The sequence below is a fragment of the Odocoileus virginianus genome, chromosome 10, assembly GCF_023699985.2.
Source record: "Odocoileus virginianus isolate 20LAN1187 ecotype Illinois chromosome 10, Ovbor_1.2, whole genome shotgun sequence".
Classification (NCBI taxonomy): Eukaryota; Metazoa; Chordata; class Mammalia; order Artiodactyla; family Cervidae; genus Odocoileus; species Odocoileus virginianus.
In genome coordinates this window covers 15,209,353-15,235,440 of record NC_069683.1, presented here as the reverse complement: position 1 = coordinate 15,235,440, position 26,088 = coordinate 15,209,353, and the positions used below count along the sequence as shown (strand labels likewise).

The following is a 26,088-nucleotide window of genomic DNA, read 5'->3' as shown; positions in this document are numbered from 1 at the left end:
GGGACTTTAGAAATTATGGCGCTGGATAGGGGTTTAGGGCTAGACAAAAGAGCTACAATGTTTGTGGGCAGTGTGACTGCTTTGCAGATGATTGTTCTGGTGGAGCATGATCAGAGACATCGCCACTTTGGCATCAGCACAGATGGGGGGTGGAGCAGAGAGGGACCAGGAATGGGATGTAACTACTAGCGGTAGCCTAGGTGATAGGTGACAAGGAACTGAGCCGAGTGATTGCTGGACTCATTTGGGAACTTGCTGGGACCTGTTGAGATGCTTTGGGATATGAGGTTGAGAAGAGCAACCACTTCACCCATTTAACACATGCCAGCCAGTCTTCTTGTTACAGACTAAATTATATCCTCCATAAAACTCAAATATAGAAGCCCTAACCCCCAGTGTGACGGGATGAGGAGATAGGGCCTATGTGGAGGTAGTAACATTTAAGTGAGATCATAAGGGTGAGATCTTAATTCATTAGGACTGGTATCCTCAGAAGAAAAGGAAGAAACAGCAGAGCTCTCTTTCTGCGTGAGCAAAGACCATGTAAGGACACAGTGAGAAGGTGGCCGTCTACAAGCCAGGAAGAGAGGCCTCACTGGAAACCAAGTCTGCAGGCACAGTGGTCAGGGCTTCTAGCTTCCTGGAACTGTGAGAAAATAAATGTCTGTAATTTAAGCCACCCAGTGTGTGCTCTTTTGTTACAATAGCCCAGACAGACCAATACACCGCTCACCACCAGATTCCTCACCACCCTCCTTCCCAATTCCCATAAATAGAATATTGAGGTTCCTGGTGCTTTATATTCTGATGACATACTTTGTGAAACAGTACCCCAATCTCTGGCTTCCTTCTCTTAGCCATTTGGATCGAAGTCAACCCTGTTGGCCCTTCCCACCTGTCAGAGTGTGTAATCCCTCCTGTCTCTACAGCTCTTAATTATTTCCAAGTATTGTAACTCTTTCGGATTTTATAACCACTTGTCTCACTTCCTATGACATAAGCAGGCAGGAGTTGGTTTGACCCCATTTTACAGATGCAGAAATTGAAAATTGGGATTTTCGTGGCTTGTCTAAGATAACCAAGTGGAGTTGCAAAGTCAGCCTGTTAAATCCAGCTCTCTCACTTCACTGCATGGCTTCCTGGCCTGTGCTTTTCTATGCCTTCATCTGGAGAGAGCTTTCTGTTCAAATCTATCTTGGAGAGGAGATGTGGGCTGCCTTTGGGCTTCATTCTTCCCTTCCTTCCCTTGTCCTCCCAGCACGCACGCATCCGCACGCGCGCGCACACACACACACACACACATACACATGCATTTATTTTCATCCTCTCTCCATAGCGTAGCTCGGCCTTAATGTCATAGCAACAAGGAGCTCCTCCTTTTCCCGCAGAGCCTGACCGTGACAGATCCACTGTGGGCAGAGGACAAAGAAGGGATGGGCAAGGGGCTTGCGATGCAACCAAAAGAGGAATCTCGGAAGGTGTGGCAAGAACACTGTAGCCCCTGGGCTGTCTGAACCTCATCCTGGCCAGGGCTCTGGGGGGCATCTTGTGCGGGCCCCACAGTGGGTTTGCTCCCACTAGCAGTTCAGGCAGCACCTTAACACATGGTATGCACATGGTCATAAACCGAAGCTCCTTTCGGAAGTTTGCCCTTCCTCAAGGCTGTTGGTCTGTGTTGAGCTAAAAAAAGAAAATCTGTTTGGAATCACAGAATTCCTGGGAACATGTCAACTCTCACACCCCATTGTCTCTGGAGCTGGCATGCATCTTCTCACTTTTGAGCCCTGTTCTGGGGGACGGGCTGTCTGCGGAGGGCCTATTGTTCCTGAGCAGCTGAGCATGCAAGTCTGGGCCTGTGTGTGTGTGGAGAGAGACCACCACTAGTGCATCACCCCCCACCAGCCCAATCAAGGATTTCTGCCGAATCACAGCCCAGCCCGCTTGCGGTGCCCTGAGGGTGGTAATTGTTCTTGTAGCAAAGACCTGGGACAATGGGATTGGTGAGAAAGTTTCTCTGGGGGTTGAAGCAGAGTGGAGGTGGGGAAGTTTTAGAGCATGAAGATTGTCGAGGGATGACATGGGGAAAAGCAGGCCTTGAGCCCAAGGATAAATGGGAAAACCTCTGAGATGAGCACTCTCAGATTACAACACCTGGCCATCTTGAGGAGATGCCTCATGCTGCCCAAACCCCAAGAACCCTAAAGAAGTCAGGCTTCCTGTCCTGACCTTGGCTCATTGGGGACGCATATGACCCCTGGAAGAACAGGATGGACAGAGCCCACAGTCAAGTGGAGGCTGTGAGTTCACACCAGGCTCATCTCTAGCCTTCTTCTTCCCATCCTGAACCAAAAACAGAGCCTCTCCTCATTCCTACCTTCCCATTCATTCTCCCAATGCATTACAGTTACTCAACGTACTAATTTTCTGAAGGATTCATTCATGAACAGAATTGGCCTGTCTTTTCTTGGCACTTGGAAGGCAGCTAGGGCAGTCAGACAGATACCTAGGTAACTCACACGGTCTCATATGCTAAATACTATTATAAACAGTTCTGTGGAAGCACGGAGCCACAACCACTCGCCTGGGGGTGGAAGTTGGGACAGGGCATAGAGTTAAGGAGGACCTTCACATAGGACATTCTTATTAGGAGGAAGCCATAGAGGATGACCAGGAATCCTCCTGGTAGAGTGGGCTGGTGACAAGGCACAGGCATTCTAAGGAAACAGATGGCAAGGCTACCACTGTAACCAAGTGAAAGGCCCCAGATGGTTTGGGGGGGGGGGGAGGCAATGAGTGGTCCTGGCAGCCAGATAGGGAAGGACTGAGCCACAGTCAATGTTCAAGGAAGCCCTGCTGACAGGGGAGTGTCCTCCCCAGCGATGCTCCTCGGAGGCACAGATCCCAGGAATGGGGTACTTGAGTCACCAGCGGGGACCAGATGACCCAGCAGCCATCCTGCCCTTTGGCAGTAGCACTCATCTGGACTCCAGATACTGTTGGGGTTGCTAAGCAAGGATTGCAGGCAGGCAGCTTCCCATGCACAAGGCATTTCTCCCTCTGGTTCCATCCCCACCTTGGGACTTGCCGGTGACTTGGTGTGGAGAGTCCAAGAGCTGCCATGACCCTATCAGATGGCAAGAGTCTTTTTTTAAAAACAAGTTCCTAGTTCAAGCCAACCTAAAGCCACCTGGGTCTATAAATGAATGAAAACTTACCCTAGAGTTATGGTTGCAGGAAGGGGGAACCCCTTCCAGGGCCCAAGAGTGGGCTCTTGTCTAACACTCGGAAATGTATTACCCAAGGAGACACATGTGCAGACAAAGCAAGAGACTTTATTGGGACGGGGCACCCAGGTGGAGAGCAGGAGGGTAAGGGAACCCAGGAGAACTGCTCTGCCACGCGGCTTGCTGTCTCGGGTTTTATGGTGATGGGATTAGTTTCCAGGTTGTCTTTGGCCAATCGTTGTGACTCAGGGTCCTTCCTGGTGGTGCATGCCTTGTTCAGCCAAGCTGGATGCCAGAGAGGATGATTCTGGGTGGTGGTAGAACACGTGGCAGCTCTTTTGACCTTTCCAGAACTCTTGCAGTTGGTGGTGGCTTGTTAGTTCCATGTTCCTTACTAGGACCTCCTGTTGTAAAGTAACTCATGCAGATGGTTACTGTGATTCCTGGCCAGGGTGGGCGGTTTCAGTCAGAGTGCTTCCCCTAACATGGCTCCAGGAAAGCAGCATTTGCATAGTCAGAAGGAGACAATGAACAAGAGCTTCATGTCAGACTCAGAGCTGGTAGCCAGAGGGTGATGTCTTTCTCCTGGGAATAATCATAGCCCTTCTGATGTGTCCTATTGCCACATCAGCTTACAAAGCCCATGCATGGGCCATCTCCATGCAAACCTCCCCCCGCAATGGTAAACTGGGCAGAGACAGGCTTCTTCCCCTCCTTCAGATGTGAGAGCTGAGGGTCAGGCAAACAAGGATGCCTCTCCTTCAGTGTACAGAGGGGTCCCTGGGAGACTAACTGCTTGAGTCACCTTTAGGCTGGAAAGCAAGGAAGCGCCTCTTGCATAGCAAAGCCTGAGCCTCCAGCTTGGCTTGATAATTTGCATTAAGTGCTTTGCTTTAAAAAATCCCCAGGCCTTATCTCCTGCAGGTTCTCTCGGCCACTAAGCATTACAGCTGGGATGGAGAACTGCCTCTCCTGGAAGCCTGTCCTGCGCCCTTTGTCCCAAGCAGCCGGGCCTCCCCACCCTGACCTCCAGGCCCTGGCTGGCCCCTCGCTTTCGGAACAGACCCCGGAAACCCAGATGGCACCGGTGATATCGAGGGGCCGTGATGAGCGCGCTGGAGACGCAGGGGCGGGCCCTGGTTTCCCTCCACTGATGTCTGCCATGGAGGCAGCTCCTTGAGGATGATTGGGGGGGGGGTGCTCCAGCCCCTCGCAGGCCATGCACCCCTCTTTGTGCAGGAGCCCTGGCCGGCCACCTGTTGTTAATCTAGCCCTGGTAATCCATTCTGTACTGTGTCAGCAGTTCAAAAGGGCACTGTTAGTATTTTTTGCCGACTTCAATTAACGTGAGATTTCAGAGGCCCCTCTGATCACATTTCATCTGTCACAAGTTAGGAACAAAACAGACAGGTTCCAGTTGAAGGGAGGAAGGAGAAGGAGTTTATTGCAAACAACAACCAAGCAGACAGTTTGGGCCGTGCCCAGCCAAGGCTGCTCTGCAAACGCATAGCGGCGTCCACACTCCATGTGGCCCCACGCCTGGACCCCTACGTCCCCTTCTCGTCAACAGTCCAACAGTCCTCCCCTCCCCCCAAAGATGTAAGTGCAATAACTTACTTTAAAAGGCAAGACTTTTTTTTTTAATATTTTGCTATAATGTAGTTACATGGTGGTATAGGCAGTAAAACTTTATGGAACCGACCTCCTTTTTTTAATACATTTTTTTTCTGAATTTTTAATGTATTTTTCATATATATTTTTAGTATTCCACCCCAGGCCATTAAGCTAAAGGAAAAGTTGCATTTATACAGGGTTACAATATCTTACAAGGAGAACAGTCATTATTGATTGAGGTTCATGTTCCTTCCAGCACTCAGCTCTCTTTTCAACCCACTGCACACCAAACAGACTATTAGACATTGAAAACCGTCCTTCAAAATCAGTAGTATAAAGGCCTAGCTCTATGTGTGTAAGTGAAGGGGAAGAAGGGACAGGGGGGGGCAGGCGATGTTTGGTTGACTGGAACAACCTTCCTCCCCCTAGCATCTTTACAAGACGTCACGTGGGCTCCCGGGAATTTGAGGAGTTGAGTTTTCGTTGTCTTCCCAGTTTTCTCTTTTGTGGTCGTGGATTATTATCCTGGGGGCCCATTTGCCCAGCCATCCTCACTCCCTGCTAGGCCTGTGGGCTTTGGTGCCCGACAGGCCGTCAAGCAGACTGGAAGCCCCAGGATGTCCAGCCCAGGGGGAGAATGGCTGCAGCAGGATTCATGGTTATTTGCACGGAGGAGCTCTTCTTGTCGACCCAGCCAGAAGAGGGCAGACGGGACACCGGCGCTGGGCCCGATGTGGCCACAGCCACGTGTACTGGGGACCCGCCTCACGCTTGCTACCCCCACCCCCAGCAGTGTCTGTGAACCAACCTGGCCGCCATGCTTCCCCACGCTGGAGGCGTGGCGGTGAGAGCCGAGAATCAAGTATAGTGGAAAGAATTCAAGGAAAGTTCCAAAGCCCGTGTCCTCCGAGTGCCGTCGAAGACTCAGGGACAAGCCTCTCCGTGTGTCCCCAGAGCCCTCTCTCCCCCACGCTGCCCTGGGAGCAGCGACGGCATCTGAGGGTGGTAGCAGCACCTTAGTGTCAAGCCTTGGCCGCCGAGACTGGTTCCCAGCAGGATTCGGGGGGCTGGCAGCATGGGGAGGCTGCCCAGGGGGCCTGCCAGCCACCCATTATTTCCGATTTGTGTGGCCATCTCTGTTGAGATGTTAGGCAAAGAGCAAAGGAAACCCCACCTCTTTTAGCTTATTGGCTTAACAGTGACCCCCGGAGCTGTCCACTCTCCCCTGCACCTGCCTTCATGAGACTGTGCTCCTGAGGATGCCTCCAGCCCAGAGAGTCCCGCCCACGCTTGCTTTAGTCATCACACGAGAGGCTGTGGGGTCCCTCCCACCCCAGCAGCTGAGAATGCAGAAGGCCTGGGCCCAGCCCCCAACCCTGGGGAGCTCCATGCATCATGTCATCAGAGCCCCTCTCTTAGCTCTGCCTCAAGTGAAACGTGGCTCAGGATGATCACCTTCCCCACTGGGGACTGGGGTCACCTCCATTGTGAAGGGATTGGGCAGACTAGAAGGTTTCTGATCCCTTCCCCCTTGGTGATTCTGTGATTGTTAGAGTGTCAGGCAGGCCCTAGGGGACTGGGACAGGGCAAGGGCAGGCCTAGGGGCGGGTAATCCTAAATACTTAGCTGCGTTGGAGGGACAGGCAGTCAGCACCAAAGAGCCTTCTTCTATCGGAAGATTTTTCTTCTCAAGCTTTGGGATGAAATTTGCCTGACTGAGGTCTGGCCCAGGTGGAAAGCAGACACACAGCAGAACTGATCGCCAGAAGTCCCTTCCAGAAGGTTCCACTTAAGAGCTGTGTCTCTCCCTTCCCTCCCCCTCAACGACTATCCTGGTTCTGTCTCTCTGTCTGATTCTCACCCAGGTGAGAACATACCTCCCAGGTCTTTCCAGCCAGGATGGCATTTAAGGAGGAACTGGGGGCATTGTCTCCATCCTGAAGTCATTTCTTCCTTCCTCTTCCTAGATTTTGGGAGTCTTGAGTTGTTTCAGCCAAGCTTAGAACTAGAAAAGGCCTCCTAAGAGTCATTCCCAGATCCTCAAACGTAGAAAACATTTAAAGCTAAACCTCCAAGAACATTTAATTCAATGTCCAAGACACTTTTCACTTCGAGAAGATCAACTTTAGAGCTACGATTCCCAAAGAGGCCTGACTCTTACTGGGGGAGGTCGAGACCAGCTCCTTCCATAGTCCTGTTTCCGGAGCATATGAGGACTTGAGACACAGGTGGAGACTGTCACATCCCCCAAAACCTAAGCAGCTCAAGGGGGAGGGTCTCACCCCTCCCCACCCACCCAAGAGGCTGTGCTGTGTCCAGGCCCCTGGGCCTGGTAAGACCTAGCTCTCCTCACTGACACGATTGGGGTAGAAGGGAGAAAAAGCAGGCCCTTCTCCTCGGAACTACCTACAAGGGGGCCTTCCAGTGCTCAAAAGGCCTGCCTTGGAGGGCAGGTATCCCATGCCCCGAGCTTAGCTGACCCCTGGGCCCTGGAGCAGAAACACAAATGGAACCCCCCTGAGAAGGAGGCCCCTTCCCGCAGGCAGGGAGATCTGCTTCCAGAAAGCACTGTGTCTAGAACAGAGCAAGAGACCCCAAAGAGCTCAGACCCACATGAGCCCTCCAGAGGCCAGAACGAGGGGCTGGGGTCGCCCGTGCCACAGAGCAGCATTGCCAGGGCGGGCGTGCTCCGCCCTAGGCCCGGGGGAGCTCGGGGGCCCGGAGGAGCTCGGGGGCCGGAGGACTGCGCGGAAGGCTCTGGGCGGGTGTGGCGCTGGAGCCCGCTAATTGGGAAGGCCGTCTGAGGCCGCGTGGGGGCCGACCTGCTGCCCAGAGGCCGGGCAAGTGTGCCCTCGTCCTCTGCCAGATCCCTCAGCCCGCTCTGAACCCTCTGGCGCCGTGCCCCCAGGCCCCAGCGGCTGTGTTGAGGCGCGAGTCCTTCCGCACCAGGACACTGGCCCAGCAGCCCCAGCGAGTGACCAGGATCTTCAGACTGCCCCTGGAGGGGCCAGACTGGACGGGGAACAAAGCTACCCAGACCTGCCCCCTGCCACCATCATCCTGCTTGAGGCGGGGCGTCAAGGCGGCCGGAGAGCCGACGTGTGTGCAGGAGCCCTGCCTCCCCGGGACGCCTCCCTGCAGACCCCCCCACTCCTAGAAGCTTGCCTCCAGCACCGTGGGCGCCGCGGGCAGCGGGCCTCCTCCCTTGCACTGTTCACCCAGATCCGGAGTCTCGGGGTGCGCGGGGGACAGCGTTGCTGGGCGATGGCGGGGTCCTTCGGCGCCAGCTCCTCTCTCTCTGCCCAGTCCCTCTGGGTGCGTCCAGACAACGTGCGGGGGCTGTGTTAGCGTGCGCACAGCGTGTCTGTGCGTGGGGGACAGACAGCAGGACCGGGGCTCCTCACGTCCAGGGTGAAGGCTAGCCGGGTGCCTTGGGTCTAGGAGGTTGGAGTCCACGGGCTTTGAGGGAAAGCACAGGAGATGGGCAGCAGAGGCTGAGTGGGCAGGGCATCTGTTCTCCAGACACGGTCACCGGGCTGGTGATCGGGGACCACACAGCAGAGGGAAGGACGGACATTCCCTTAGCCACTGTAGCCACAGCTGGTCCAGGTGGGAATCTAGCGTCGACTCAGTGGTCAAACCGGGCAGCGCGGAGTAGGAGGAGTAGGGAGAAAGGGTCTTCAGCTTATAATGGATGCAAAGCTGCAAAACTCGGGCCACTTGGCTGCCTCCACTGGCTCTGGCCGGGAGCGGAAGGCCTGGCCTCGGTGCCTGCCGCCCCCCTCCCTCCCCGCAGTCCCCGGGGGCCTCAGACTTGGGGCGGCTGAAAGTGCTGAGGGTCAGGCCCCTGGACCCAGGCCAGGTGCCCAAGAGGGGAGTCGAGTGCGGGGGCCGGGGGCCTGGGGAGCGTGGGCGCGGCCAGTGCCCCAGGGCGGGGGAGGGCGCAGGGCCGGGTTGGGGCGGTCTTGTCATGTGGCCCAGGAGATGGCCGCGCTGTGCTCCTTGGCCTTCATGCGGAGGGCCGCGATGCTCGAAGTCTTGCGGTCCGGCTCCCCGTTGAGCTCATAGCCGTTGAGGCCCGGGCTGAGGCCCGCGGCTCCGAACAGGCTGCCCATGTGCGTCTGGCCCACGTGGCTGCCAGCCCCTGAGACGCTCAGGAAGTCGGTGACGCCGCTGGCCCCGGAGCCGGGGGGGTGGGCGTGTGGGGACATGCAGGCGGGCACCGGGTCACAGGGGACCACACACGCTGGCACGGGTGAGGCGGCCCCGTTGTTGCCGATCCAGGACGGGTTCTGAATCTGGGGAGAGCGGAGGGAGATGCATCACAGGCTGGCGGGACACGGGGGTGCTTCCCTGTCCCTTGCGGGTGACCTCTCTTCACTTACAAACCCATCCTGATGATAAAGCCATTCCTGAGTGTTTACCTGGGAGGCTCTCCAAACCTGCCTGGCCATCTAGCCCCCGAGGAGCCTTGGGGTTTTATGCTCTGGTTCCTCCGTTCCCACGGCCAGGAGAGCAGCAGAAACTCTGTTTTAAGGATTGAACTCCAAATTCCATCAAGAGTCCAGTGAAAGGGTCATCCTGGGGCACGCTCACCAGCTGAGGCCGCCCCTGATTTTGTTTATTTGACCACACTGCTTGCGGGATCTTAGTTCCCTGACCAGGGATCGAACCTGTGCCCCCTGCAGTCAGAGTCCTAGTCATTGGACCGCCAGGGAATTCCTGGCGGCCCTGGACTTTAGACGCAGAGGCAGACTCTGTCTCTCCACCCATGGACCCGCTTAGGGTCAGCACCTGGGCCTCACCCCGCTCCGGCTCCTCCCCAGGCCTGGCGCACCCTTGTGATTTGATCAATGGGAGGGGACACGAGCTCAGAGAGCTCTGGCATTGGGAACATGGGCTCTGGGGCCGTCTACTCTCAGACTGGACGGTGCGGCCTCAATTCTCTCAGAAGCCAAGGTCAGTAGCAGAGGTCCTAGGGGCTGGTGCCCTTGAGGCTTCAGAAGTAATTCAGAGTCCAAAAGGGCTGCCTTGGGAGGTGGTAAGTGGATGGATGGAACTAGGCGGGATGCCCACAGGCTCCTAGCTGGGGGGCGGGGAGAGGGGTGGAAGAGGTGGAAGGTGCTCGGGCAGGCAGCGGGTGAGGGGTTGAACTGGACACTTTGTCTTCTATCTGTGCAGCTAAAATCCCTTCCCCCTCCCCAGCTTCCAACTCTAGACCCCGCTTTTCCCTCAGCATTTACAGGGAGGCAGAGCTGGGGACTCAGCCAGAAATGCATCTCTCCTGGATGATGGGGGCGGTGGGGCGGATGATGGGCAGAACAGGCTCTGAGAAGGAGATGGTGCACCTCCTGGCCACGTGAAAGGGCTTCTCAGTGGCCCCGGAGCAGCCTCTGCCGGCCTGCCCCTCGCACCCACCCCACAGTGTTCGGTACTTTCAGCGAAGTTTGTAATAAAAGGAGTGACAAGAGATGCCATGAGGACTGCAATGACAAGAACTGCTTGCAGGTTCGGGTGATGGGGACCGCCTCTCTCGAGAAGCCTGGGGGATGTGGTGTGTGGTGCTGCATGAGAAGAAAGAGCATGAGCCCCTCTGGCGTGTGAGGTTGGGCCGCAGAGGTCAAGGCCAAGGAGTCCGGGCTGGGGGAGGGTCCATCCTCCTGGGGACTGGGAGGAGGGAGAGAGGAGAGAAAGATATGGGTGGGGTGGGAGCTGATGCAGGTGGTGTGTGTGCAGGAGACCGCCACCCCCCCCCCCCCCCGCCCCATTCCCCAGCCTCATCCCTGGGCCTGCCCCCTGCCCCCGGCCATGTGAATCCTCGGCAGGGGCAGCACGGGTCCTGTTGGGTACCCAGGGACCATGGGCTATCTCGGCTCCAGGAGAGTGAGAGGTAAGGGAGGCCTAGGAAGGCCTGTGGCCTGGCTCACTGCTGGGCGGGCCCAGGCTTGGAGCCGAAGGCAGAAGCCACAGCACAAGGAGGCCTGAGAGGGAGGAACTGGCCACCTCTGCAGGGCAGGTTGAGGGGCATCAGGATGGCGCTCAGCCCCAAAGGTATCTCTCCAAGGGTCCCAGCTGCCTGACTTCACCCACATTGCTTCCCGTCCCTTGACATTCCACTGAGGACCCGAATGCCACCAGGATGAGGGGCCGATGGACAGCCAGGGAAGAAGATGCTCTGGAAGGGATTGGAAGAGACGGCCAGATGCCTGGGAGAGCCGTGCACACGCAAAGCAACCTTCCTAAAACCATGTAATTCACAAAGCACTTTTGCACAATCTAATGCGGACCCTCCAACAACCTTGTGAAAGAATTGAGGCAGTTGCTTTTTTTTTTTTTTGGCCACATTGTGTGGGATGTGGGATCTTAGTTCCCCGACCAGGGGTTGAACCTGAGGCCCCCCGGCCGTTGAAGCACGGAATCTTAACCACTGGGTCACCAGGGAAGTCCTGAGGCAAGTGCTTTTAAAATCCCCAATTCCTAGGTGAAGAAACTTGAGGCTCAGATTTGTGACTTGCCTGAACGGTGGAAGCTCTGGAGCTGGGATGACAGCCTAAATCCTGGGTCTCAGAATCCCACGTTCAGTCCAGCCTTGCCTCATTCATGTCCTCCAACTTCGGGACCCCCTTCTCCTAGGAAACACTCTGGGTGGCTCCCGGTGGCCTAGAAGTACCCTGGCCTTCAGCATTCCTCAGTTCTGATGACCGTCACCAAAGTGGCCAAAGGAAAAGCCATTCTCACCTCCTCCCCCAATCTCCCCTTCCCTAAGGTCCAGCCAAGGCCGGGTCAACGCTTATGCTGAGCAGAGAGAATTCTGGGCTTCCCTTATCCTGGAGACACAAGTGCACTCCTCGAACAGGCCTGAGTGGGGGACTTGGAGCCCCGAGCTCTCTCTCTGGGGAGGGTGCTCCTCCTCAGGGCACCAGAGCAGGCAGCTGGGGGCAGGGACTCACCTGGGCGTAGTTCTCTGCTCGGGTGAGGAGGGGCAGCTCATAGGCTGTGGAGAAGTGGGTCCGGACCTGCTGCATTTGCCCAAAGCGTTCCCTCTTTCTCCACTTGGCCCTCCGGTTCTGGAACCAGACCTGCAGGACAGAGCAGTTGTCGCCGGGGTCAGGCCCGGAACTGCGGCCCCCATGTTCGAGGCAGCACCAGCCTTGCCCTCAAGCCCCTCCAGCTGTAGTTATAGGGTCAAGACTGTGGGGCTACAGATAACACATCTGCCTTGGTCATTGTGCTCAAGAGCTGACAATGTGGAAGGATCGACGCTGAGAGCCGGGAAGGCAGTTTACACCCCAGTCGTAGGCGCTGTCAGGCCAATAGGTTCATTTTTCTGAGCTTCAGAACCCAGAGCAGACAACTGTCACATGCACACAGAACACGTCACCAGTCATCTCAGTGGTCAACTAACCAGCCCTGACATGGGGCGGCCCCGTTCTCTGGGGCCACAGAGTACTGGGCAGAATATGATGACAGCTGTGAATGCCTCACCAGAGAATCATTCTCCTGGGTGGTGAAGTGGTAAAGAACCCACCTGCCAGTGCAGGAGATATAATAAGATGCCAGTCCGATCCCTGGGTCAGGAAGATCCCCTGGAGGAGGGCATGGCAACCCACTCCAGTATTCTTGCCTGGAGAATCCCATGGACAGAGGGGCCTGGCGGGCTAGAGTCCACGGGGTCATAGAGAGCCGGACAAGACTGAGCGACTAAGCACGCACAGAGGATCACACACGTGTGGTTTTTCCATCGTTTTCCAAAATGTCTGGGCTTCCTGGGACCTCTTGGGGATTTGTGGTCTCTGAGTCAGGTGTATGAGCCAGGGTCTTGTTTGATCATACTAAAGAAAAAAATTGAGAACCTTCAAACAAAAGCTATTTGGCTTAATAGAAGCTTCCTTTGCAGGAGTTTTTCTGGCAAGCTGAGAACTTTCCCGAGGCTCGTGGGCAAGAGCTGGCCTTGGGGTCTGGCACCCCTATGGGTGACTTGGGGTCTGGGGAGAGGGTGACGGGGACCAGGGAGGATGGGAGAGGGGGCGTGAGCAGGCTCGGCTGCAGGCTGGCTCCCAGGCTTTAGAGCTCCTCAGAGGGAGATTCCTGGCAGCTTGTTGCACACCTGCCCCCTGACTCCGGTGCAGGGCACGCCCCTGGCAGCAGGGCCCAGGGCACGGAGCTTCCTGGGAGGAGGGAGCTGGAGCCGGGCCAGAGGCCTTGGCCCGCCGCCTGCGGGGCGGCACAGAGGCTGCTGGGCCCACGGGCGCCCGCCGGCCTGCCCGGCGTTTCCACGGGCCTCCATTTGTGCATCTGGAAACGGGGGCCAGCGTCTGTGCCGCTGGCTTCCCGGGGGCTGTGCCTCCGAGGGCAAGGTGAGCTAGAGGGTAAGTGCTTCAGGGAGTTTTCAGACTTCGCCCTGGTTTATTTATAGCTCCTTTCCTGGTGTCTTTTTCGGGAAGAAAGAAGCCAGAAAAGAAGGGGTAGGTGTGGCTCTTGTTAGTGTGGGGAGGGAGGGGGGAGGAGGGAGGTGGGGCTGCACCTTCCCAGTCAGTATACAGGCACTAGCGTCACGTACACACACACACACACACACCACACACACACACACCACACACACACACACCACATACAGACAACACACATACACACACAACACACACAACACACACACAACACACACACACACACACACACACACACACGACACACACACACACACACACAACAGACACAACACACACAACACACACACAACATACACACAACACACACACACACCACACACATACACACACAACACACACACAACATACATACAACACACACCACACACACACAACATACAGACCACACATACACACACAACACACACACACGACACACACACACAACACACACACAACATACAGACAAAACACACACACAACACACACACAACACACATACACATACAACACACACACACAACATTCACACACAACACACATACACACAACATACAGACAACACACATACACACACACAACACACACACACAACATTCACACACAACACACATAACACAACACACACAACAGACATACATACAACATACACACAACACGCATACACACAACACACACACAGGAGGGGTGAGTCTGCACCTTCCTAGCCAGTATACAAGCACGAGCGTCACACACACACATCCTGAGCTGCTGGCATTTCAGCATCACTTTGTTTTCCATCTTGATGCTGGTGCAGGAGAATCCGCTCTCCTGTGTCCCCCACCGGGGGCTGATCCCCTCCCAGGCTGGGGCCTCAGCCCCTGTCCCAGAGCCTCCCGGGGGGCCCCCCTTTCCTCCCAGGGCTCCTGGGGTCCAGGCCCAGGCCGCCCACAGGGAGCCAAGGGCGGATCGGGTCTCCTTTCTGGGCCGCTGAAATGGGATCCCCCTTTATCAGTGGCCTGGAATGGGGAACTGGGGGCAGGATGAGAGAATGAATCAGAGGCGCTTGTTTTCATTTCATGTTTAATTTCCTGCAGGCTTAGCTCAGTCTTTCCGCTCCTTCCTCAGCCTCCCAGGGTTTTCTGGGGAGGGGGGAGGCCAGGGGGAGGGGAGAACCCCACTGGAAGCATCTAGATATACGACTGCTTTCTTTCTTCAGGGCTGAGAAGCCTAGAACACTGAGGTTGCTGCCGTGGTGGGGGCCTCCCCCTTGAGTCTCCGTGGACTCAGGTCCTATGGTGGGAGACACGGGTGGGGAAGGAGGAAGCCGGTGTCCTGCAAAGGGGGCCTGGGGGTGAGGGGAGGAGCAGAGTAGGGGGAGATGGAATGCTGGCTGGGGGGGGTGCCTGGAGCCGAGTGTAGGGGGCAGAGGCGGGGGAGAGGGGCGACCTGGGTTATCTGGGAAGACAGATGAGCTGGGGGAGAGGCAGCTGAGAGTGCTCAGCCTTTGGGAAGGGAGTGAAGAGGGTCAGGCAGAGGGGTTTATTTGCAGGTTAAGATGGAGATCGTGGGAGGCGGCATGGCTATAGGGAGCAGTCCGAGGGGAACAGAACTGCCCACCTCCAGCCTCCTGCTCCCCGGGGCCTCACCCTGCAGACGAGGCTGGAGCTTTTCTGCACAGATAAGGCTTAAGCTCCATTTGCCTTCTGGTCTTCACTCTCATCATGCATAAACTTGGATGGTGGCAGGGGTCCTCCCGGGCCCCATCTGTGCTCACATTCATGGGCCCCCCGAGGCTCAGAGCATCCTCCCCTTTCTGACCCTTGGAGCCAGGGGCGCTGACAGCTGCGCCCCTAGAGGCCCTGGGCCTCAGGCTCTGTAGCCCCTAGGCTCATCTCCACTGGGCAACCCTGGGCAGGAGAAGGGACCCAGCGGCCCCGGCCTTCCCTTCAATGCGTCACAGCAGCCCAGGACCACCCCGCTCCCGGCCCACCCCAGCCTGGACCCGTTCCGCACGGGCCTCTCCCCAAGGAACCAACCGTCTTGGCGGAGGCCCCTGCTAACCGCAGCCCATCTGGGGCCAGGGCAGGGTGGCCCAGGGCGGGGAGGCCTCTGTCTTATTGTCTTCAGACACCAGCTGCGGAGATTGGAATCCCAGACAGCACAGAGGCCCCTGCAGCCCCTGGAGCAGCTCCAAGCTCCAGGCTTCTTCCCGGGAAAGTCCATCTCGGGGGTGGGGGGACCCGTCCCTGTCCCACCGTCACTCTGCGTCAGGCACCTGGGTTCCCATCAGCTGAGTACGGGCCCCCAACAAACTCATCCGAGGCAAGCAGGAGGTTCCATCCCCACTCCCCGCCCCCATCCCCAGGGCACTGCCAGGCACAACCCAGAAGTCTGACGCACTTGCCAATCCCACCCACCCTGCTGCCTTTATACGAAGTAAAGTCTCAGAACAATTAGGCACGTGTTCCTGGTGCAGCAAACTACAGGAAAAGAAGGACTGGGCTGGAACTCAGGGTCCCTCATTCTATTCTCAGCACAGCCACCCCATCACCTTTCCTGAGTCATCTGGTCACAGGTGATGGTTTCCTGCCTCTGGGTCTCTTCTTCCTCGATAACAAATGAGAGAACGAGGCGGTCCTCTCCAGCACTGCTGCTGCTGCTGCTAAGTCGCGTCAGTGGTGTCCGACTCCGTGCAACCCCATAGACGGCAGCCCAACACGTTCCCCTGTCCCTGGGATTCTCCAGGCAAGAATACCGGAGTGGGTTGCCATTTCCTTCTCCAGTGCATGAAAGTGAAAAGTGAAAGTGAAGTTACTCAGTCATGTCCGACTCTTAGCGACCCCATGGACTGCAGCCCACCAGACTCCTCCGTCCATGGGATTCTCCAGCACTAGCCTTCTAGAATTCTCTGGTCTTCCCCTCAGGTGGTAAGACAGGCAGCACAGCACAGTTCCCCTTTTTGCTTTGGCGGCTGGGAAGCTCAGCATCGAAATTTGCGCTCAGTGAAATCTATGATCCTTAGCTTAGCCTAGATCTTTGACATAATTACCTTCCCATTTCATGACATTGTTACTGTTCGAGGATGAAAATAATAAATCTTTTAAGTGTAAGCTGCCCCAGCTCCTTTTTGGAAGCAGGCATAAATGTGTGTGTGTGTAGAGAGAGAACACTCCGCTTCAGCTGTATTCTGGTGCCTGAAAAATGCTCAACATGCTGCAGTGTCATTTCGTGTGTTGTACTAGAAGGATCATCCTATCAATGCTAAGTGAATTCTACTCCTGGGCACTTCTGTCCATTTGTTAGGGACACACATGTGCACACACACATGTACACATGTATCCAGCACAGAAAATGGACAGTCCACTTCACATCAACACAGCACCTATAGGAATGTCCCATAACCAGCGGCTCTCTCTCCACCAACCCCTTACACTCCTCTCAAATCCACTGGCTGAGCTGAGGCCAGATGCTGAGGTTCCTGTCCAGAGTCTGGGGCGCCAGAAGTCGCATGACTCAGGTGAGACAGTGGGTGTGAAAGGTTTCTGGAACCACAGTGAGGCCTCAGATGCCTGTCTTCCTTCCCCAAACTCACTGTGAGCTGGAGAGGAATAAGGTGGGAAGCTTGCTTTAGGGAATTTATGAAAAAATGAACTGACTGTTCAGAGTTCCCTGCTGTTTCTGGATGGCTGTGTATTTACTGGCAACTACCAGTCTCTTTTACACATTAGCCATTTTAGATGAAAACATTTCTGGACCATGTTATTAATACAAATGTCTCTGCCTTGTTAAACAGAGACTGATGAGCCTTTTATTGACACCGTAGGGCTTCCCTGGTGTCTCAGACAATAAAAACTCCACCTGCAATGCAGGAGACTTGGGTTCGATCCCTGGGTTGGGAAGATGGAGAAGGACTGGCTACCCATTCCAGTATTCTTGCCTGGAGGATTCCATGGACAGAGAAGCCTGGTGGGCTACAGTTCATGGGGTCTCAAAGAGTCGGACACAACTGAGAGATTTTCACTTTAGGAACACTGTACTTTCCTGGTGGCTTAGGCGGCAAAGAATCCTCCTGCAACATAGGAAACCTGGGTTTGAGCCCTGGGTTGAAAAAATCCACTGGAGAAGGGAATGGCTAGCCACTCCAGTATTCTTGCCTGGAGAATCCCACAGACAGAGGATCCCGGCAGGCTACAGCCCACGGTGTCCCAACAGCCAAGGGTAACTGAGTGACTTTCATTTCACTTCAGGAATACTCTGCAGAAGATTCTTTAGTGAAAAAATGCAAGAAGGGCACCCTTGGGGTCTGCTGAGTTACAGGGCTCTTAGTCCTGGCATTGAAAGGACCCCGGCTGAGCTGTGCTGCTTTTTAAAAAGACTCCTCTTTGCTTTTAAGCTGTTGATTTCTAAAGCCCACTGGAGAGGGAAAAACTATTATCTGCCAACACTTGATCTGCTATTTCAACATGGTTTGGGTTGGGAAGGCAGGCTAGACATGGCATTCATTTAGTGTTACATTGAAGCTTGAGCTTTAGTGCATGGATCTTGTCATCTGTGGTTGGGGTACTTAGATGACTTTGCATCCTCTCCGGTTTTTCCTTCATTACAATTTCATGCAGGGAGGGGAGACATACCTCTCTGTACATAGGAGGTCAGTTGGTCCACATATATTTATTTTTTGCCTTTTCTGATCTTAGTTCAGCTGTCTCTAATTGGTGGGGATTATAGTGATGAAAAATCAGATTGTACCTGCCTTCAAGGAGCTCATATTCTAGTGAGAGGAGACAAACAGATGACATAATTTAAGCCAATAATAAATTCTAAGATAAAATAGGACAAGGTGGTAGAAGGTGACCTGGTTTTGTGTTGTATTAGGTTGAGTTGTGTTGTGCTGGGTTGGGTTGAGTTGAGCTGTATGGGGTCCCACTGTGGTACATTGAGTTGTGTTGGCTTGTGCTGAGTTCTGTTGGGTTGAACTGTGTTGGTTTAGGTTGTGATTGGTTGTGTTGAGCTGCACCGGGTTGGGTTCTGCTAGGTTGGGTTGAGCTGTGTTGGGTTTTGTTGTATTGTGTTAGGTTATGTGGGTTGTGTTGGGTTGAGCTGTTAGTTTGGGTTATGTTGGTTGTGTTGGGCTGTGTTGAGCTGTGTTGGGTTCTATTGAGTCAAGCTGTGCTGATTTGGGTCATGTTGTATTGTTTTGTGTTGAGCTGTGCTGGGCTCTGTTGAGCTGAGCTGTGTTGACTTGAGTTGTGTTGAGTTGTGCTGAGCCGTGTTGGGTGTGCTGGGCTCTGTTGAGCTGAGCTGTGTTGACTTGAGTTGTGTTGTGTTGAGTTGTGCTGAGCTGTGTTGGGTGTGCTTGGCTCTGTTGAGTTGTGTTGTGTTGACTTGAGTTGTGTTGAGTTGTGCTGAGCCATGTTGGGTGTGCTGGGCTCTGTTGAGTTGTGTTGTGTTGACTTGAGTTGTGTTGAGTTGTGCTGAGCCGTGTTGGGTGTGCTGGGCTCTGTTGAGCTGAGCTGTGTTGACTTGAGTTGTGTTGTGTTGAGTTGTGCTGAGCTGTGTTGGGCGTGCTGGGCTCTGTTAAGCTGAGCTGTGTTGACTTGACTTGAGTTGTGTTGAGTTGTGCTGAGCTGTGTTGGGCGTGCTGGGCTCTGTTGAGTTGTATTGTGTTGATTTGTGTTGTGCTGTGCTGAGCCATGTTGGTTGTGCTGGGCTCTGTTGTGTTGTGTTGACTTGAGTTGTGTTGAGTTGTGCTGAGCCGTGTTGGGTGTGCTGGGCTCTGTTGAGCTGAGCTGTGTTGACTTGAGTTGTGTTGTGTTGAATTGTGCTGAGCTGTGTTGGGCGTGCTGGGCTCTGTTGAGTTGTATTGTGTTGATTTGTGTTGTGCTGTGCTGAGCCGTGTTGGGTGTGCTGGGCTCTGTTGAGTTGTGTTGTGTTGACTTGAGTTGTGTTGAGTTGTGCTGAGCCGTGTTGGGTGTGCTGGGCTCTGTTGAGTTGTGTTGTGTTGACTTGAGTTGTGTTGAGTTGTGCTGAGCCGTGTTGGGTGTGCTGGGCTCTGTTGAGTTGTGTTATGTTGACTTGAGTTGTGTTGAGTTGTGCTGAGCCGTGTTGGGTGTGCTGGGCTCTGTTGAGCTGAGCTGTGTTGACTTGACTTGAATTGTGTTGAGTTGTGCTGAGCCGTGTTGGGTGTGCTGGGCTCTGTTGAGCTGAGCTGTGTTGACTTGAGTTGTGTTGTGTTGAATTGTGCTGAGCTGTGTTGGGCGTGCTGGGCTCTGTTGAGTTGTGTTGTGTTGATTTGTGTTGTGCTGTGCTGAGCTGTGTTGGGTGTGCTGGGCTCTGTTGAGCTGAGCTGTGTTGACTTGAATTGTATTGAGTTGTGCTGAGCCGTGTTGGGTGTGCTGGGCTCTGTTGAGCTGAGCTGTGTTGACTTGAGTTGTGTTGTGTTGAATTGTGCTGAGCTGTGTTGGGCGTGCTGGGCTCTGTTGAGTTGTGTTGTGTTGATTTGTGTTGTGCTGTGCTGAGCTGTGTTGGGCGTGCTGGGCTCTGTTGAGCTGAGCTGTGTTGACTTGAGTTGTGTTGTGCTAAGCCGTGTTGGGTGTGCTGGGCTCTGTTGAGTGGTGTTGTGTTGACTTGAGTTGTGTTGAATTGTGCTGAGCCGTGTTGGGTGTGCTGGGTTCTGTTGAGTTGAGCTGTGTTGACTTGAGTTGAGTTGTGCTGAGCTGTGTTGGGTGTGCTGGGCTGTTGAGTTGAGCTGTGTTGATTTAGGCTATGCTTGTCTGTGCTGGGCTGTGCTGAGCTGTGTTGGCTTAGGTTACGTTGTGTTGTGTTGAGCTGTGTTGGGCTCTGCTGGGTTGTGCTGGGATTAGTGTTTTGATGGTTGGGTGATGGTAGGGGGCGATAGTCATGGCAATTGGGAAGACTTCTCAGAGGAGGCACACTGAGCAGGAACCTGAAAGATGGAGGAGGAGGCAGCCAGCTTGGGCCAAGAGAAGAGTTGGATTGTCTTGGTTTCTGCCCATGGGGCACCATGGATGTCTTTTCAGTTCCTCCTGTTTCCTTTCTAAGAGATAGGCCTTCCAGAGCAGAGACCTGTCATCATCATCACCTCCTTCGCGAGAGAGCCTGGACTCACACACCACGCAGAACTCAGAAGCATAGCCGATGGGCTCCTTGCCCCTCCCCCGGGAGCCCCAGGCCAGCTCCAACCAGAGCAAGAAGCAGGATGGGAAAGTGAACAGAAACAGAACTGCTCTGGTTACGGCAGGCGTGCAAGGGGCGAGCTCCTTGCACTGAGGTGAGGAAAGCCCCGGTGTGACTGGGGACGGCCAGACAGTCCAGGCTCGGGCCACTGGTGGAAGGGACCAGCCCGCCCTCCCCGCCCCCCAGGCACCCTCACTGACCTGCACGCGGGCCTCGGTGAGGTCGGTCCTCATGGCCAGCTGCTCCCGCGCGTACACGTCGGGGTAGTGGGTCTTCTGGAAGACCTTCTCCAGCTCCTCCAGCTGGTAGCTGGTGAAAGTGGTTCTGTTCCGCCGCTTCTTGCCCTTGTTGCTCTCCGAGTCGGCCTTCTCCAGTGGGCTGGGGAGGTCGGCGCTGGCGCGGTCCTGGGGCCCCTTCACCCCAGCTTCCTTCACACTGAGGTAGCTGCTGTCCATCCCCACCGTGTCAGAGTCGGGTGGCAACTCTGGCTCACCCAGGGAGCTCTCTTTGGCTGAAGGGGGAGGAAACAAAGTCAAAAAACCAATGGCCGAGCCCAGCACGAGAGGTAGGAGGGACGGGGGAGCCATTCCCTGCTTTTCCCTTCTCAGGGAGGTACTGGATGCAAGGTCTGGAGGCCTGGGTTCTAATGTCATTAACATGCTGTGTGACCTTGGGTAAGTTTCTTTCCCTCTCTGAGCCTCTTTGCCATTACGTCAGCATGGGCCCCTTTTAGCACACACGTCCTGTGACTCTGGGCCAGCCAATCTGACCTCTATGACATTTACCCTCCATCCCCACTGGCCCTGGGCTCCTCCCTCTAGAAGGACTTCCTTTGGCCAGAACTTCTCCTTTGGGTGCTGAGGATGTTGACTCAGTCCTTTGGACTCAAAACTCAGCCAGCAGCCATGTCTGTCCCAGCTGGCCTTCGGGTGAGGAGGAGAGGCTCCTCCTTGCCTGGCCTCATTCTATTTGGGGTTCAGCATCCTCCCCGCATCCAGGTCGGGGCTGTGTTTACTAAGGAAAGAGGCGGTCCTCCCCGTGACATGCCCAGCATGCTGAGCCGGGGGCCCCAGCAGATTTACACAAAGTTCACGGCCCTGGGGCCCACAGCCACCACTGTCTAGCAGAACGGGACTCTGCCAGCTGATTCCTGGACGCTCAGAGCTGGCAAGGACGTTAGCCAGTGCAGGTCAAGGTGAGGAGACAGAGGCCAGGGCGGGAGAGCGAGGTCATCCTTGTTCAGATAGCCCCGTCAGCGCCCTGGGCAGACACACTCGCCCCAGGGCGGAGGTTGGGGGACAGGCTCTGCAACTGGCCCCAGGGTGTGGGTCGCCCCCCAGCCCCCCGCCCCGTGTCTGACTCCTGAGCTGTGTGCTTGGACCGTTCACTGAACCTCCCTGTGCCTCAGTTTCCCCCTCTACGAAACGAGGGCGCAGAATCTTGGATCTCCCTCATAGGGTAGCTGTGGGATTAAAACGGCTTATAGGTAAAGTTATTCCCCATTCTGGTCTAGACTTGTGAGCGGCAGAAGAGTCTAGCCCTGGAGGAGTCCTCCCAGTGGGCAGGGCCCTCCCTGGAGCCCCCGAGCACAGGAGCGGGTGCGGATGGGGTGTGAGTCCCTCTGTGAGCCAAATTCCATTGAGGACTGCGACTTTTAGAGAGTGAAATAACATACAGGATAATAAGACATGTGTGGGGAGCATCTGACAAAACCTTTCACATGTGAAAGCTCTGATCACGACAAGCATTTGAGGTTGGTGTGGGCTTGCACCACTCTGACCTTCGGTCTCCTCTTCTGGGAATAGATCTGAGCCGCAGGGGTTAGGTGTCAGGATGGTGCCTCTAGCCCCGGCCCCTTGATTCTGACCAGATCCTGGGGCCGAAGCTTCGGATCCGCCCTCCTCCCTGGCGCTCTGTGTTTACCGGGGGCTCCCTTATTGCTGGGGAGCTGAGAGGGACAGGTTGCCTCTGTCATTCCCTCCAAGGTGGTGAGGAAAGGGAGTGGAGGTGAACGCTCAGAGCAGGCCTGGAAGCAGCTTCGGGAGGCTGTTCCTGAGGGAACAGCACGGATGCCAGCAGGCTGGGGGGCCGGCCCGCGGGCACTACAGAGGACACCCATGTATGTCCAGGCACACGCAGACCGCCACGGCTTCGGTGACAGCGTCATGCAAACTGCAGCTGGCAGCTGGGCTGAGAGCTTTCAGCAAAGATATTTATCTTCCTGGCAGACAAATATGTTTTATGTTTTGGGTTTTTTTTTGTTTTTTTTTAAGAGAAGAAATCCCACCCAGTCTCACCAAAAATAAACATCTCTGTTATGCAACTTCCTAGAGGCCAGATTGGGGGGGTGGGCAGTGGCTGCAGCCCCTTCCCCTTCTGCCCAAGCACTGCTGCCCAGACCCCATCCCATGACCCTGTGGACCCTTCCCGTATCCTCTGGCATCCATCCTGGGCTCAGGAACACCCCACACAGCAAAAGGGGCTGGGCCGTGCAGGGGAAACTCCACTTATAAACATCGAGGGACGGTAGGGACTAAACTCCTTGTGTTAATTCAGGGGAAACGTAGGCCAGAGAGAATAAGAAATGCGCCCTAATTAGGGACAGGGTGCAGCCTCTCAGCTCTGGGCCAGTCCTTCACTCCTACTCCATGGTCTAGGGGCCTTTCCTGGGGAGAGAGGGAAGACCAGAAGGAATCCCCAGGCCCTCACGTAATCAAGAGGCGTGGTCTGCGCATCAAGGAGGCAGAGAACCAGTCCCCGAGGATGAGAGAGCCTGGGAGAAGCCCACCCCTGCTGAGCTGGTTCTAGGCTCACTGTGGACAGAGCTGGCTGAACACCCAGTCGTCCAAGTAGAGAAGTTTCCCCACCTCCATCCACCTACTGAAAGGGTAGGAGTGGGGAGATAGCACGGTGTGGGGAGCAGCATGGGAGACCCCAAGCCCAAGCGGGGAGATCTGCTCTCGTCCTGGCTCTCCTGAAGTCTGCCTGTGACTTCAGACAATGCCTTCCAAGAGCCAGAGCCTCCCGTGCCAATGGGAACAGGCACGCCCCGTCGGCAGTGGGGAGAGCAGGCAGGAATGGCGTCTCGGCCCCGTGGGGCAGCCCTCCCGCCTTAGTCTCCAGTGGGACCTTCCCCTTGGGGCCTGGAGTGGGGAGAGGTCGGGGGCATATCTGTCCAGGCAAACGTCAGCTAACTGGAAAGGCTTCAAGATTTTAAGACGGAAGGGATTCTGGCAAACCGAGACCTCTCTGGTCCTCAAAGAGGGACAAAACCTTCCAAATCTCAAGTCTTGATTGTCAATCATCTTGCTTTAGGTGGCTCAGGTGTTAAAGCATCTGTATGTAAAGCAGGAGACCCGGGTTTAGTCCCTGGGTCAGGAAGATCCCCTGGAGAAGGAAATGGCAGCCCACTCCAGTACTCTTGCCTGGAAAACCCCACGGATGGAGGAGCCTGGTAGGCTGTAGTCCATGGGGTCGCAAAGAGTTGGACAGGACTGAGCGACTTCACTGACTTCACTTTAGGTTCTGAGGCTGGGCCCCTAATTGAGACAGCAAAGGAAAGTCCCCCCAGGTTCTGACCCAACCCGTTAGAATGACAAGCCAAGGTACTCATTCCCAAAGTGCCAAGCTCGGGGGCACCAGTTCCCACCTCCCACCACCCTACAAGCACCTGCACCCAGCGCTGTCATTCAAACCTTGGTGATGGAGCTCATCGCCCCCAGGACCGCTGGGCCATCTGTCCACAGGTCCAGCCTGTGTCTGTTTCCTGCAGTCTGGCTCCTTGGCGCGGCTTCTAAACCTCGACGGGCCTTCCCCAAAGCAGCCCTGTGGACATCTGGGGTGGTTACCATGCCTCTGAGTGGTCCATCCTCCTGAATAAATACAGCTCTCGCTGCTGTTCTGTAGGAGGCCCTGAGTTTAACCGGCCCGTGTGAGCCAGGTGAATGCCAGGGATGGGATGGGTGGCAGTGCTGGGCTCCGGGCAAAGCCGCAGATCGCTCTCCAACTAGAGGATCCAGAGAGGCTAGGTAGAGGCTTGCCATCGTGGCCCTGGGCCTGGTCAGGATCTGAGTCCTAGGCCTGGTCAGGATCCGGCTTGCTCTATAAGGCCCTCCTCAACAAGACGGCCACTGAAAACAGGGGGCCCGAGACCCAGGTTGAATTACTCCTGAACAAAGGAAACAACTGACCTCCTTGCTCCCTCTCTGTCCACCTGCCTGGAACGTCGCTTTTTTCCAGCTGAACTCCAAGGTCCAGTCAAGCACCAGTTCCTCCAGGAAGCCCTCCCAGACTGCAGCAATCATACAGACCCCCTCCATCTAGTTGCTGCCTATGCTTTAATCCAACCCCGAGGGTCCAACTCTCCTTAGGCAATCAGTTCCTGAGGGCTGGGACCTCGGGCCATTTGTCCCTGCTCAGCCTAGGGCTCAGCCCAGGACGGGGCAGGCAGGAGGTTACCGAGGAATCAATGGACAATTTCTAACAAACATTGCCGAGGGCTCACCCTGTCCAACTACCTGTGAGCACTTACTGCCAGTCCCTAGAGGGTACGCTCAGAGGGTACGCGCAGAGGGTACGCGCAGAGACGTCTGTTGAACAAATGCATCCTCGGAGACAACGGAGAAAGGTGGTGAGGATGCGTGAAAGAGAGGCATGCAGTGGGCAGCGCCTCCATCACAGCCTGACAGCTGAAACAGGAGGAGGAGGTGAGATCACCTAGGGACAGGAGGGAAAGAGGGCAGACGGAAAGCAGGGCAGGAGGAGGAAGGACAGGCAGACACTGACGACGTCTCCACGCAGCGAGCAAGAGGGACGCGCTGGGGGAGGCCGCAGGAGGAGCACCGAACAGGGGCTTCGTGGAGCGGGCTCTGGAACTGACATTTCCAGAAGCCCAGTCCAGCATCTGCCAGGAACCGGCTCTGCGTTGATCATGCTGCCACGCCGGGAGACCGGAAAGCCCCTGGAAACCCCCGGCGAACCCCTTTGCCGGGCACGCCTTCTTGAGGCCACATGGCATCCGCTGCTGGCGTGAAGCTGAGCAGCCACAGACGTCGCTAGGACCAGGCCACCTGCCTGCCCAGCTGGCTTCCCCCCATCCTCCCCGGAGCAGCCCCTCATGCTCTCTGGCCGATGCTGTGCGGCTGCCCCACCCAGAGCGGGGAGGGACCCCTGGGCGGGCTTCGTCCCAGGCTGTGGGGGCCCAAGACAACGTCCTCGCGAACTGCAGCTTCCTCTGGAATGTCTTGATCTGGAAATACATCTCAGACTACCCAGAGGAATCAAGTGATGTGCACAGAACATCATCAAGAATCCGGAGTGCCTACCCCCCAGGAGGAATGCCCACCCTTCAGAGACTCCCATGACCACTTCTGATGAGTGGGCGGCGTTTGGTTCAAGGCTTATTCTTCATCAGGGGTCACAGACACCCTTGAGACTCTGCCTGTTCTCCTCCCGGGGAGGAGGCCTCGCCTCTTCTGGGGGCCACCTGGTCTGTGCTGGACGGCCTTGGTTATTGGATTTCAAGAGATACAAAAAACGGGGTACCTTTCTTCATTCTCTTGAGTGTGTGCTTAGTCACTCAGTTGTGTCTGACTCTTTGCAACCCCGTGGACTGTAGCCCACCAGTGTCCTCTGTCCATGGGATT

The 26,088-nt window shown here is 55.6% G+C and overlaps 1 protein-coding gene across 1 annotated transcript in view; it reads right to left on the bottom strand.

The window, feature by feature from the left end:
• Nucleotides 1-4,656: 4,656 nt before the first annotated feature.
• The window catches only part of ALX4 (ALX homeobox 4), a 44,186-nt gene continuing 22,754 nt past the window's right edge, over nt 4,657-26,088 (bottom strand). The window contains exons 5-7 of the mRNA XM_070472797.1: nt 20,644-20,954; nt 11,789-11,917; nt 4,657-9,136 (exon numbers count right to left, since the gene is read on the bottom strand). Of these exons, the coding sequence (XP_070328898.1) occupies nt 8,807-9,136; nt 11,789-11,917; nt 20,644-20,954 (770 nt within the window). The 3' untranslated portion in view covers nt 4,657-8,806. The remainder of the gene's footprint in view (nt 9,137-11,788; nt 11,918-20,643; nt 20,955-26,088) is intronic.